The sequence below is a fragment of the Fukomys damarensis genome, unplaced genomic scaffold, assembly GCF_012274545.1.
Source record: "Fukomys damarensis isolate Sample0158 unplaced genomic scaffold, DMR_v1.0_HiC HiC_scaffold_8, whole genome shotgun sequence".
In the NCBI taxonomy this organism is placed as follows: domain Eukaryota; kingdom Metazoa; phylum Chordata; class Mammalia; order Rodentia; family Bathyergidae; genus Fukomys; species Fukomys damarensis.
In genome coordinates this window covers 30,724,476-30,737,812 of record NW_022900920.1, presented here as the reverse complement: position 1 = coordinate 30,737,812, position 13,337 = coordinate 30,724,476, and the positions used below count along the sequence as shown (strand labels likewise).

Below are 13,337 nucleotides of genomic sequence, written 5' to 3'. Positions count from 1 at the left end.
TGTCACTGGCTGTGGTGGCGCAGGCCTGTAATCGGGATGCTTGGGAGGCTGAAGCAGAAGGCTCACTGTAAGTTCAAGGCCAGTCTGGGCTACAGAGTGAAATCAAGGCCAGCCTGAACTACAAAGTGAGACTGTTTAAATAAAAAGGGCTGGGGATTTGGCTCAGTGGTTCTGCCACCTGCCTCACAAACACAAGGACCTGAGTTCGATCCCCGGTACCCCAAAAAACAAACAAACAAATGTGTGTGTGTGTGTGTATGTGTGTGTGTGCGTCCTGTCATATGGGATATCAAAGGTATTTTTATTGAATATAATTCATTCAAACTTAGAAAATAGAACATTTGCTGAAAAACAAGTATAATATCTGAGTCTCTAAGTACTCCATGTGGTCCTCGGTATACTGTATTCATCCATGATAACTGATCATTTTGTTTTTAAAATGAAAATGTTAGCATTTTCAACTGACTCATTCACCTACCCATTGAAACAATATACTCTATGTGTACCACGAACAAAGTCCTTTCCTGGATGAATAGAAAGGAAAAAAAATGAATGTGAACTTTGTCCTCATATGAGGTGCTTGCAGCTATGTGACTGGCAAACAGGAGCTGATATGGACTGAACTTGTCTTTTTTTTTTTTTTCACTAGGAATTGAACTCAGGGCCTTATACTTGTCAAGTGGGTATGGCGACACTGAGCTACATTCCCGGCCCTGACTGAACTTGTCTTTCAGCTCCCTTATGCTCTGCCTGCCTTCCATCCCTGCCACAGAAGTTCAGTTCCGTCCTACCGGTCATTCTCTTGCTCATCTGTCTGGTTTCCTTGATCCTTTGACTGTCTGCTTCAGATACCTGGCCAAACCCATCTACTCTGCGCGGCTATGACTGAGGGCTGCTGGGAACGGGAGCGAGGATCTCAGGGTAGTGCACGCCAATGACCCTACAGATTCATGGGTCCCACCTGGCCGGATCCTCAATACAACTTCCAATCCTGCTGTTTCTGCCCTCTCTCCTTCTCTCTCTCCCTCCCGCCCCCCACCCCCACTCTAAGGCACCCATTTTTATCATTCTTCACACCCCTGAGTCCCCCCATCCTTTCACCTCCTCCTGCGTCTCAGTAAACAGTCTTGATTCCCACAAATGAATTACAGGTCGCCTGATGAGAACTCTCCCCAGCTCCTGTGATCAAGTTTAACCACCCACTAGAGTCTGGCTCCCCTCCCCTCCTCTTCTGTTACTGTGAAGGCCAATTTCACAACCTGTGCCCTGGATCCTACAGGTTTTGTTTTCCTAAGAACATGAGTTCATCCATGACCCTTCCTCTTCTACAGACCCTTCCTCTTGGTCTCCCTCCCTTTGGCAAAAGATCTACCTCCCTATTTCCTATTACCTGTCATTTATTTTGCTCTTTATTTAGATTTTGGGTTTCCTCACATAAGGTGAACCACGCAATATATAAGCTAGTGTGTCTCGTTTATTTCATCTAACATTGCAGTCTCTAGGTGCATCCATTGCCTACAAATGACTCAGTTTACCCTCCCTTATGACAAAATAATGGCATTGTGTATAAATGCCATTTTCTTTACCCATTCATCTGTTGGTGGACATAGGCTGATTCCAAGATTTAGCTATTATGAATTGTGCTGCTATAGACATGGGTATGAATCTATTGCCGTAACACGATGTCTTTAACTCTTTCAAAAGATACCTAGAAGAGAAATAGCTGGGTCAAATGGAATTTCTATTTTTGGTCTTTGAAGAAATCTGATTTCCAAATCGCTGTAAGAGCTTACACTCCCACCAACGGTGTAGAAGGATTCCTTTCTTTCCCCACACCTTTGCGATTTATTATTTGATTTCTTGATGATGGCCATTCTTTCTGGAGTAAAGTGGAATGTCACTGTTTTAATTTGCATTTCTTTAATGGTTAGCAATGTTGAACACTTTTTCATGTGCTATATTTATCAGCCACTTGTACTGCTTCCTTTGAACAATGTCAGTACATGTTCTGTTGCTATTTGACTGGGTCTTTTATTTGGGGGGGTTCTAATTTTTTGAGTTCTTTTTATGTTCAGATATCAGTCCTCTGTCTAAAGAATAGCTGGAAAATTTTTTGTCCCATTCTGTAGAGGTTGTTTCTTCACTCTGTTGGTTGTTTCCTTTCCTGTGCAGAAACTTTTTAATTTTTCTATGATCCCATTTGTTGGTTTCTGATATTATTTTTTGTGCACTTGGGGTTCTGTTCAGAAAGTTCTTACCTATGCCTATGTCTTCAAGTGTTTTACCTATTTTAGATGAAGTGTTTCTGTTTTAACATTAGATCTTTGATCTACTTTTACTTCAGTACATGGTGAGATACACGGGTCTAGACTCTTCTGTGTGTGCGTAGCCAGTTTTCCCAGAGCCACTTGCTAAAGAGGCCGTCTTTCCTCCATTGTGTGGTCATGGTCCCTTTGTCAAAGATCAGATGGTTGAATGTTCCTGGGAGGTTTCTGCATCTTCTGTTCTGCTGCACTGATCCATATGTCCGTTTTTATGCCAGTACCATTCTTTTTAATCACTGTAGCTTTGTAATATAACTTCAAGCCCAGGATTGTGGTGATTCCCACTCTGCTCTTGTTGCCCAGGATTGCTTTTGCTCTTCATTTCAGCATTGTCCTCTTTAGTTCTGTGAGGAATGCTTTTGGTATTTTGATTGGGATTACATTAAATCTATATATTGGTTTTGGAAGTATGGTCATTTTGACAATGTTGGTTCTGCCTACCCAGGGAAAAGGATATATTTCCATTTTATGATGCCCTCTGTTCCAGTGTTCACCAGAAAAACAGATTTAATAAGATAAGTGATTTACAGGTTAGGCTTACAGTGGCTGCCTGTGGAGACAGGTGTGGAAGAGTGCGAAAGGGCTGTCCAGACCCTGGAGACCCAATGGATCCAGACGAAGACCTGGAGCTCTCTGTAGAGTCCTGTGTGAGTCTGTATTGGAAGTTGAAGGGTCTGCACTGGAAGCCAGAAGATGGACAAAAGGTGAAGACTGGAGCCCCCCAAAGGAACAGAAGCAAGTCTTCCTTCTTCTTTCTCCTCTGTGTTCCATCCAGGATATGTGCCGACTGTTTGGTACCACTCGCATCCAGGGTGGGTCTTCTGTCTTCAATAAATCCATCCAGTCACACCCAGAGCTGTGCGGGGCTAATCAGTCAGGTGTTTCTTACTCAAGCTGACGCAATGCTTGACTATCACAAGTCACCCCAGTCAACTCGACAACCAGACACATTTCCTTGAATCACCCTTAGTCTCTAGGTACAAAGACAAGTTCATACTTCTGCCTAACATGATACAGCTATCCTGCATACAAACGGAAATGCACTAAGAATGTACCAGACAGAAGGCAAGTTTTTCTTTGTGTGATGCTTACTCCTAACATTTCCTAACTTAAACATTATAGCACAGGTTTAACAATGCCTCAGAGCCAGTATTCAGTATGTCGACATTCTGCTACAGAGGAAGCACATTAACAGAATAGGAAAGAACATTTGGAATCAGAATCCTCACTTCCGTAACTAGTCACAGGGTCATAGCTATATTTATAACTACCTTCTTGTACTACTCCTTCTGTGTTCCCTTGCAAGCAACTTAGCAAGTCTTGTTTCTTTCCCTGGTGCAGAGACCCATACCTTTATTCCTGAAGTTTCTTGGCCATTTGTCATCCTGCTTGGATTGGTTGTTGTAGTTTCCTAATGACCTTAATAACGGGGCATAGTAATTCTAGAAAGCACACTGAAGTATCCCTTGTGCTTCAAATATTATTCCTTTCCTCCATTGTGGAATAACAGTCTGGGTCAGTCATCCCTGCCCACACCATGCCTCTCCTTTTAGTTTGTTTGCTCAGAGCCACGAGGAGCCCAAATGACCAGAGAGAAGGCTCAGAGTCCAGTGCCACGGAGCCATTGTTGTGCTGCCTGGTACAAGCCTTCCCTGCTCTGGAACTAAGACTTCTAGTCCAGCAGGACATAAGGCAAACATTGTGCCAGTGGATCACTAAAGGTAATGGTGAGCGGTGCCACTCCCACTTCCACCCCTGGCTTTCTGGATCCCTGAATCTTGCCTATGGGAGACACAGTAGCCTACAGTGGATGCTGATTCAAAGCGCACACAGCCTTCTGGTGAATCTTGTCTCAGCCCTGCAAGCCATTGCCACCTAGCTGGTGATGTGTCAGTCCAGCTGCTTCTAGATGGTGAGGCACATGGTAAGACCAGTGAATTTCATAAGCATGAGTCCACAGCCTCACTTCTTTGACCATAAAATGTGTTCCTTGCTCAGAGACAATGCTGTGCGGAATACCACGATGGTGGGTAAGGCATTTGCAAGTATGGCCACTTTGACATTATTGGTTCTGCCTGTCCAGGAACAAGGGCTATCTTTCCATTTTCGAATGCCCTCTATGACCTCCTCTTCCAGAGTACTGTTGTTTTCACTGTTTCACTTCCTTGTTTAGGTTAATTTCTAAGTCATTTTCTTGATGCAGCTGTGAATGGTATTATATTCCTAATGTCTTTCTTGGTGAGTTCATTATCGGTGTACAGGAACATTATTGACCTCCTCTTCCAGAGTACTGTTGTTTTCACTGTAGAGATCTTTCACTTCCCTGTTTAGGTTAATTTCTAAGTCATTTTCTTGATGCAGTTGTGAATGGTATTATATTCCTAATGTCTTTCTTGGTGAGTTCATTATCGGTGTACAGGAACATTATTAATTTTTGTCTGTTAATTTTATAACCTGCCACACTACTGAATTTTTTTGGTTTTTGAGACAGGGTCTCACAATGTAGTTGAGATTGACCTGGAACTCACTATGTAGCCCAGGCTGATCTCAAACTCACAATGATACTCCTGCCTCAGCCTCCCGAGTGCTGGGATTACAGGCGTGCGCCACAATGCCTGGCTACACACTACTAAATTTGGTTATTCTAGGATTCTGTTAGTGGAATTTTTGGGGTCTTCTACATAACAGATCAGTTAATCTGCAGATAACAATAATTTGACTTTTTCCTTTTTTATAGATCTCCCTTTTATTTATTCCTCTTAGCTGATTGCTCTGGCTAATGTTTCAAGTACTATATTAAACAGGAGTGGTGATGGTGGATATTTTTGTCTTGTTCCTGATTTTAAGGGGAAAACTTTCAGTTTTTCCTCATTTAATATGACATTGGCAGTAGGTTTGTCATAAATGGCTTTATTAGATTGAGATAAAGTACTTCTATACCTATTTTAAGGATTTTTTATTTTGAATGGATATTGGATTTTATCAAAGGTTTTTGTGCATGTATTGAGATGAGCATACAATATTTGTCCTTCTTGTGTGATGTATTATATTTATTTATTTACATATGTTGAATTATTCTTTCACTCCTGGCTACTTGGTCATAATGTAGGACTTTTGTTTATCATTTGTTGCATTCTGTTTATCAGCAGCTTGCTAAGAATTTTTGCGTCTATGTTCATTAAACAGGTGGGATTGTAGTTTTCTGTTTTGGTGGAGCCCTTGTTTGGCTTTGGAGTCAGGGTAATGGTGGCTTCCAAGAATGACTTTTGAAGTCCTTCCTTTTTGATTTCATTAAAGACTCTGGGGAGTATTGGGTTAGACTTTGTCTGCAGTTCTTGCAGAATTCAGCAGTGAATCCCCTGGGATCTGGGCTTTTCTTACTTGCTAGGCTTTTTATTACTGCTTCAATTTCACATGTTACAGGATTATTCAGGGTTTTATAGCTTCTTGGTTCAGCTTTAGTAATTCATTTATATTTAAGAATATATCTATTTATTCTGGATTCTCCAACTTATTGGAGTATAGTTCTTCAAAGTAATTACTAATAATATTTTGGATTTCAATGGTGTCCACTGTGATTTTGCCTTTTTCATTTTTGATTGCACTAATTTGAGTCTTTTCTTTTCCTTTGTTGGTAAGATTTGCTAAGGTTTCTCTATTTGGTTATTCTTTTGAAGAACCAGGTTGTCATTTCACTGATTTTTTTTTTGTCTCAATTTCATTAATTTCTGCTCTGAGCTTTATAATGTCCTTTTACTATCTTTGGATTTGGATTGTTTTTGGTTTCCTAGGACCTTGAGGTAAGGAATACCATTATTTATTTTGGCTCTTCCTCTTTTTCTGATGTAATGTGTGATAAGCGAGTCCAAGGGCCAGCCCAGGAGGGCGCTGTGGTGAGCAGAGCCAGATTCTGCAGAGGCCAAGAAGAACAAGGGCATGGATGTGCCTTCAGACTTGGGGTGAAAGTACTTATCTGTGGAGGTTTGACAGAGCTGTGTCAAAAGAATGGTAACTTTACCTGCTTTTAGGATAAAAGACGTATCCATTGGCACAGCTTATATGCAGAGTGAGTCCCCTTTCTTTTATGCTTGAGAGAAACCAGTTTAGGTTTGCTGCTCTGCATATAAGCTGTGCCCCACTTCACTCTCAAAAGTGTCATGATTTGGACAATCACCTACGTGTCTCTCAGGCTGCTCATGAAGTGGTATCAGATTATCCCTCCCAACTTGCTTCTCTCATGGCTGATCTCTTGATCTCATTATAAACTCTTCATTAAAACCTGCCATGTGTCCTGTGGCCTCACAGCCTTGCACTTGCCACACCTATGCTTGCAGTCCTGTGGTTCCCTCTCCTCAAAGGTTAATTCCTGCTAGTTCTTTAGTTATTGCTATGGATTTCATGTCCCCCTATTCATATGTTGAAGTCCTAATCTCTACTCCCTCAAAATGTGACCTTATTTGGAAAGAAGGTCTTCACAGAGGCAAGTGAGTTAAAATGAGGTCATTGGGTTGGGTCCTGATCCAATGTGACTTTGACTGGGTAAGAAGGGGACATTAGGAGATAGACAGAAACAGGGAGACTTGGGTGATATTTCTATAGCCCATGGGACATCAGAGATTGCCTCTAAAAACACAGTAGAAGCTTAGTACTGGCACGGAACAGATCTCTCAGCTCTCAGGAGGAACCAACACTGCCAAGATTTTGATCTTGGAATTCCAGTCTCCAGAACTGGAGATGACAGATTTCTGTTGTTTAAGTCACCGCCTTTGTGATATTTTGTCATAACAGGTGGTGATGGTAAGCTTTTCATTGTGAGGACAATACCTGACATACACAACTTAAAGTACAGAGGGTTCATTGTAGCTCATAGTTTCAGAGATTTAAGTCTGTGGTCTGCTGGCTCTGAGGCAGAAACATCATGGCAGGAGGGCGTGGTGGGTAATAGCAGCTAAGCTTGTGGCAACCAGGAAGCAGAGGAAGAGACAGAGGGGCAGGGATCAGAAGTCAGACGTGGTGCGGAAGTCACGCTCCCATGACCCACTCTGGTATACCCAGAGGTGTGCTTTAGTAATATCACAGGCTTCTCTCCAGCTGATTAAGTTCACCATGAAGATGAACCATCACATAGGCCCTCGCAAACTGAGACAGGGAGCGACTGACTTATGCACTGTGCCCCTCCTCAGGAAGCCTTCCTGACCATTCCTCTCCACTCTCAGGATAGGTGAGGTGCTCGACTAACACACTGCTCCCTTTGTACCACAGGTCATCAGAAACTAGGCAACAGCTCAGATTCCACCGATCAAACCCTATTCAGCAATTTACCAGCTATGTAAATTTAGGCAAAGAGCTCACAAGAAGAGCAACAAAAACGAAAAAATCAAACAGAAAACTGGAGTTGGCTCCATTTGTCATTTGTCACAATGAGATAGCATTTTTCAATAAACCTCAGTAAACAAACCAAACCTTGTTTTGACTCCTGACACTCCTGAGGAATGTGATTTTGTTATCATAGTATACTGATTAATAACTGCAGGCAAGCAAGACTTTGTAGGTTAGAGTTTAACTCTGGAATAGACATAATGCTATGATTGGATCGGCTGGTAGAATAGCTCAAATTAAGGTACTGTGGTGATAGAGACTTCTGGAAATTTAACCTTGTATCCAACCTAGAAATCCTATTTAGCCATTCTTTTTTTCTAACTCTGTGTGTGTGTGTGTGTGTGTGTGTGTGTGTGTGTTCTTTAAGCACTCAGGTACAGCTGTGTTACAAAAGTGTCCCCCTCCCAATTTATACTTTCCCTTAATAAACTAAATTTCCTCCAAAGAGTTGCTATCAAAGATCGAATAGTGAATACAGCCATGAAGTTGCCCACATGAACTGACCCAGCCCAGACCGAGAATGTGTCCATTCCACAGGTAATTTCCAACAAAGCTGGCAAATGTAGTACAATATTCCACTCTCTGAACATAGAATTGTTCTAATGTCTCCAAAAACAGTGAATTCAAACTGAGCTCTAATATAGAGACCATTTTAATTTCAACATTAGTAGAAAACCCGTAAACAACTCAAAGGTATCATTTATCTTAAGAAAAGATGGACCTTTTTGTAAGTATTTACTTGACAAAGGAAATATTCATTAAAATAGAAAGACAATAGTTTAACTCTCATATAGTTTTGCACTGCCAAATTTTAGGCCTAAACATAACTCCTATAGTAAACCTTGTGATTAAGATTTGTGTGCTGGAGGCCAGGTATTTAGCTCAGTGGTTCCGTCGCCTGCCTTGCAAACACAAGGACCCGAGTTCGATCCCTGGTACACACACCCCCGCCAAAAAGGCAGTCGAAAGATTTCCACTTTTCCCATTGCAGATTTTCATACATATTTCCTTTCACAAACATTCAGAGGGATAAGAATCAAATGTAACACAGTGAGAGGAATTCTGCAGGAGGCTGAAACTTACCAGAGGGCCAATTCAAATTCCGGGAGAGAGGAGTAACTAGCCAGGTAGGTGCCACAGTAGCTGAACGAAAGTAACGTGTAGTCCAGGAGAACATTGCCTAAAATATAAAGCCCATTACAAGGACTTGATTATCATGTTCTGCTTAATTATACTCTCACAGTTTATTTCCCTTTTGTAGTGACTGTCACATAATTCTGAAGTATTTATCTATTGAAGTAAAAGATCTTCTCAGACAATGAATAGAAAACTGCATTAAGAGCAAAGCTAGGATCCACTACAAAACATACTGGAGGGAATTAATACCACTATGTCAATGTCTCTAGACTTCAGTGCAGAACCAAGCACAATGTACTGTAAATGTCCTGACAAGGTATGAAATGACCCTAAAACCATAAAGTATCTCACATCTCATCACTATACGAGTGAGCAGAATTAGAACGCTAGTTCAGACTTTACCTTGGGGAATTGCAATTATCCTTCCAGCCACTTTTGGCCTTCAGTTTAACAGTTCCCAACTCTTACAACAGGTTTAAGAAGCTATATTGGCATTTGTACCCTGAGCCGAAGAAATGCAACTTGATTTTAAAAGCAAGCCTAGCAACGTCTTTAAAACGTGTAGCCACAGTGCTAGGGATGAAGCTTGGTGGCAGCCTGCCTAGTCTGCCTGTGGCCCTGGGTTCGACTCCTAGCAAAGAAAGAGAGGAGGGAGGAGCAGAAGGAAAGAAAGTGTCCTGGGGACTCTGAAACAGCGGCAGGGCAATGTTTGCCCCGCTGCCCAGGTTTGGGGTCTGGCTTCCTTTCCTTTTGCCTTTTGCCTTCATCTGGGTCTGCCTTTCTCTTCATGTCTTTATGGCTTGTTTATGACTTTTAATTGTTCTTTCCTGCTTTTACCCGACCGTAATATAATCTTAAATTAATAATCTTAAGATAATCTTGATTTTCTCATTTGTTTAGCATAGTCTAATCAACAATATGCACTTAAAAATGATTTTTCTGCGGGATGAGGCCTTCATAAAATGATTTTCTATCCTTATTACACAGATACTTTCCCCACATTTGGATACTATTGATTCTATGTATTTTTAAATTAAAAAATGTTTTTAGAGGAAAATATATTTAAAATGTAAGAAAAAAATATAGCTTTTGTGATTCTACTACCAAATTTGGCAAATTTATTCCTGCAATCTTCCTCTTCTTTTCCTCCTCCTCCTCTTCTTCTTGAGACAGGGTCTTGTGGCTCGGGCTAAACTTGAACTCACTATGTAGCCCAGTCTGGCCTTAAACTCACAGCGATCCTCCTGCCTCAGCCTCCCAAGTGACGGGATTATAGGCAGGTGCCACCATGCCCAGCTGAAATGGGACTTCTTTCGATGTCTTTGGTCATGAATGATTTTGTGGCTTGACTGAACAAGTTCTTTTTGCATTGTTCCAGAAGACATTTGTCTTTCTTTCTTATTGTTTCATAAATGCTCTGAAAATATTTGATTATATTTGTTCCAAAGATTTCCCTCAGTTCTATATTTGCCTTTTAACGTTCCATGGTATATTTTTATGTTCCTCAGCTTTATTTATTTATTTGGTTTTTTTGAGACAGGGTCTCATTATGTAGTTGAGTCTGACCTGGAACTCACTATGTAGCCCAGGCTGGTCTCGAATTCACATACTCCTGCTTCAGCCTCCCGAGTGCTGGGATTACAGGCATGTGTCACGATGCCCAGCTATGTTCCCCAGTTTTAAATGTGTATGTAATTAAATATATCAGTCCTTTAATTTTTAATTTTTTGTGTGGAATTTTTTTCCCTATCCTGAAGTTATTTCAATATTCCACCCTATTTTCTTCTGCTTTTCAAATGTGCTTATTTATACTGAATGCTTATTTTCATGTAGTATATGTTTTGATGTGCAGTGTAATATGAGTTTCTAACTTGGTACTCTTGTTGTTCAAATATTTGGTTTTCTTATCATTATTGTAGGAGAATTTCTTTCATGATACACTTGGCTGTTCCAGATCCTGTCCCTGTCCCTGATTTGGAAATCACCAATGTGGACCCAACACCACATGCTGAATTACTACAGCACCGTGACATTCTGAAGGGCCTCTGCCTTGCCACCCGCTCCTTTAAATTATACTCTACTTTCTCCCTTCCCAGATGACCATGTAATCATGTTAGTACTCCTGGAACTTTAAAACACAATAAACCTATGGTAAATACTAGAAAGAACACTTACTGATAATAGTCAGGCTTTCCATCCAGGAATGTCCCTGTGGAGCCCAATCATTTAAATCAGTGGTTTTCTTATTTTCTTCATCCAGGTCACTCATATGTGTTGGATTATTTCTAAGTATTTACATTTTTGCTGTTGTTGTTTTCTGGTACTGGGGATCGAACTCAGGACCTTGAGCTTGTGAGGCAGGTGTGCCATCACTGAGCTAAACTCCCAGCCCTAAGTATTTAAATTTCCTACTTGCATGGGTATTTGTTTTGAAACTTGCATCTTACTGAGCATTCTTTTGTTAGTTCTAGTAGACTATGCATCACCCATCATCTCCTTTGCAATTGCTCTAATTGTTTTTTGATTATCGCTTTTGTTGCTGTGGCAACAAAAATTTAATATCAGGTTGATATTAAATAACTGGTAAAACAGGCATGCTTGACAGTTTGCTCTTAATTTGACTGTAAATTCTTTTAAGGGTTTCAATATTCACCATGGATGCTGGCTGCTGGTTTGAATTAATCCCTGCAGGACAACAGCCAAATAACTAAGCCTGGGACACTTTAACAATGAAGGATGGTTACAGTCCATATTGCTCGCAGCATACAAATGGGTTATGCTTTATAAATTGCCTTAATCTTTTGAGAACAAAAGACACTTTTCCCCACAAATAAAATGCTATAAATTCCCAGCATTCTCTGACTTCACTCATGTGCTTTTCTTAATCCACAAGGCTCCATCCAGAACTAAGACCGGCCTCCAGCACAAGCCTCCCATCCCTGGTGTTTTAGAGAGGCCCCACAAGGCTTGCAGTAGCCCATCCGGTATCTGCTACACCCACGAACCAGGTGTGTGCACCTGGCAGGTGTGTGCGGGTACTCAGATAGCACCTTTATCCCCGTGCCGTGGGTGGGAAAGTGAGGCTCAGAGACTTGTCTTTATGAGTTATACGAGCATCAATTCACCTGGGTTTTCAAGAAATCATTAGGAAAGAAAATATCATTCTGAAAAAGCTCAGTCTTCTGGCCCTACGCTTCTCAAAGTTCAACGTGCACAAGAATCTCCTCAACCACCCTGGAAGTCTTGCTAAAATACAGATTCTGGCGCAGGAGGCCTGGGGTGGGAGGCAGTCTGCATGGTTAAAGCAGCTTCCCAGGTGGCGCCAATGTTGGTGGCAGGCAGACCATTCTGAGTATAAGGGCTGACTTGCTCTTTAGTGATCTGCTTGATTCTATTTTAAACAAAAACCTTCAAAATGCAAACCACCTTCATGTATAAGAACTAGATTTGGTCAAATCTTATAGTGAAATCCTTCATTTTGGGGCAGAGGAAGTGGCCCGGAATACCTTTTAATTTGGTCCTTCTGGTCAGTGCAGGAAAGTTGTATATGTGGATGAGGGGTTTCAGCCTCCGGTCGGAAAAAGCCACAACTTCATAAGGAATGTTAGTTGCCATGACTCCCACATTTCCATTAATACACTGGAGTACCGTCTTCTGCTTGGTTTCGATATTAATAAATATGACATAATTTCCAGAAGGGTAGCAAATGGTGTTGTCGTTGACAAAGTGAACATTCTGCTTAGGGAATCCTTGCACCCATCTTTGGGAAAAGATACAGAGCCATCAATATAATACAATATAATTTGAAATACTTTTTTTTCTTTAACAGAGCAAACAAAAAGTTATCAAAACACATCTATTCTGTTTCACTTCCTCTCTGCCCCAAACAATCCCCAAGATAAAAGGACCACATCTGCTGGATGCAAGACCAGTTTGAGTCAATGAAAAACAAAAATTTAAAAGTGGACTCTAAGGTGCAGGGGTCCTACGGGTCTCACACCACAGTAAAGAAAACTGACCAAACCTGAGAAACTCTCAAAAGGACTTCCAGGGTCTTGTATACTTGGAAGGGAAAAAGTGAAAACAACTAAGAGCAAAATGAGCTTCATTCTAATGGAAAACAGGCTTCATCCTGGGCCCTTCTTTTATAATTAGTTTTTATTTTAAAAATAAACCTTAAAAAACAAATTTGACCTTCAGCTCCTTTCTTCCCATTTCTAAACGTCAGTAATCTTATTAGGATCTTATGTATTATTGCAGATTATTCACACCAGGGAAACTATTCGGTATTTACACATGTGTGACTTATTTACTGTAGGGAAGGTGGGATGGGTAGGGGAAGGGTAATAAGGGAAAAGAAAAAAATGTGAGATAATGAAAAGATGAAAATAAAGTGTTTGTAGATGGGGAGGGGAGGAGGGGGTGAAGGGAGGGCAGGGGTAAAGGGAAAAAATGAGAATCAAGACTTGTCATGTAGAGGTACAAGATCCCAACAAT

General features: G+C 41.0%; 1 protein-coding gene across 1 annotated transcript in view; it reads right to left on the bottom strand.

The window, feature by feature from the left end:
• The window catches only part of Cfap43 (cilia and flagella associated protein 43), an 86,386-nt gene that overhangs the window by 71,735 nt on the left and 1,314 nt on the right, over window positions 1-13,337 (bottom strand). Inside the window, exons 2-3 of the mRNA XM_033761245.1 lie at window positions 12,347-12,600; window positions 8,787-8,883 (exon numbers count right to left, since the gene is read on the bottom strand). Of these exons, the coding sequence (XP_033617136.1) occupies window positions 8,787-8,883; window positions 12,347-12,600 (351 nt within the window). The remainder of the gene's footprint in view (window positions 1-8,786; window positions 8,884-12,346; window positions 12,601-13,337) is intronic.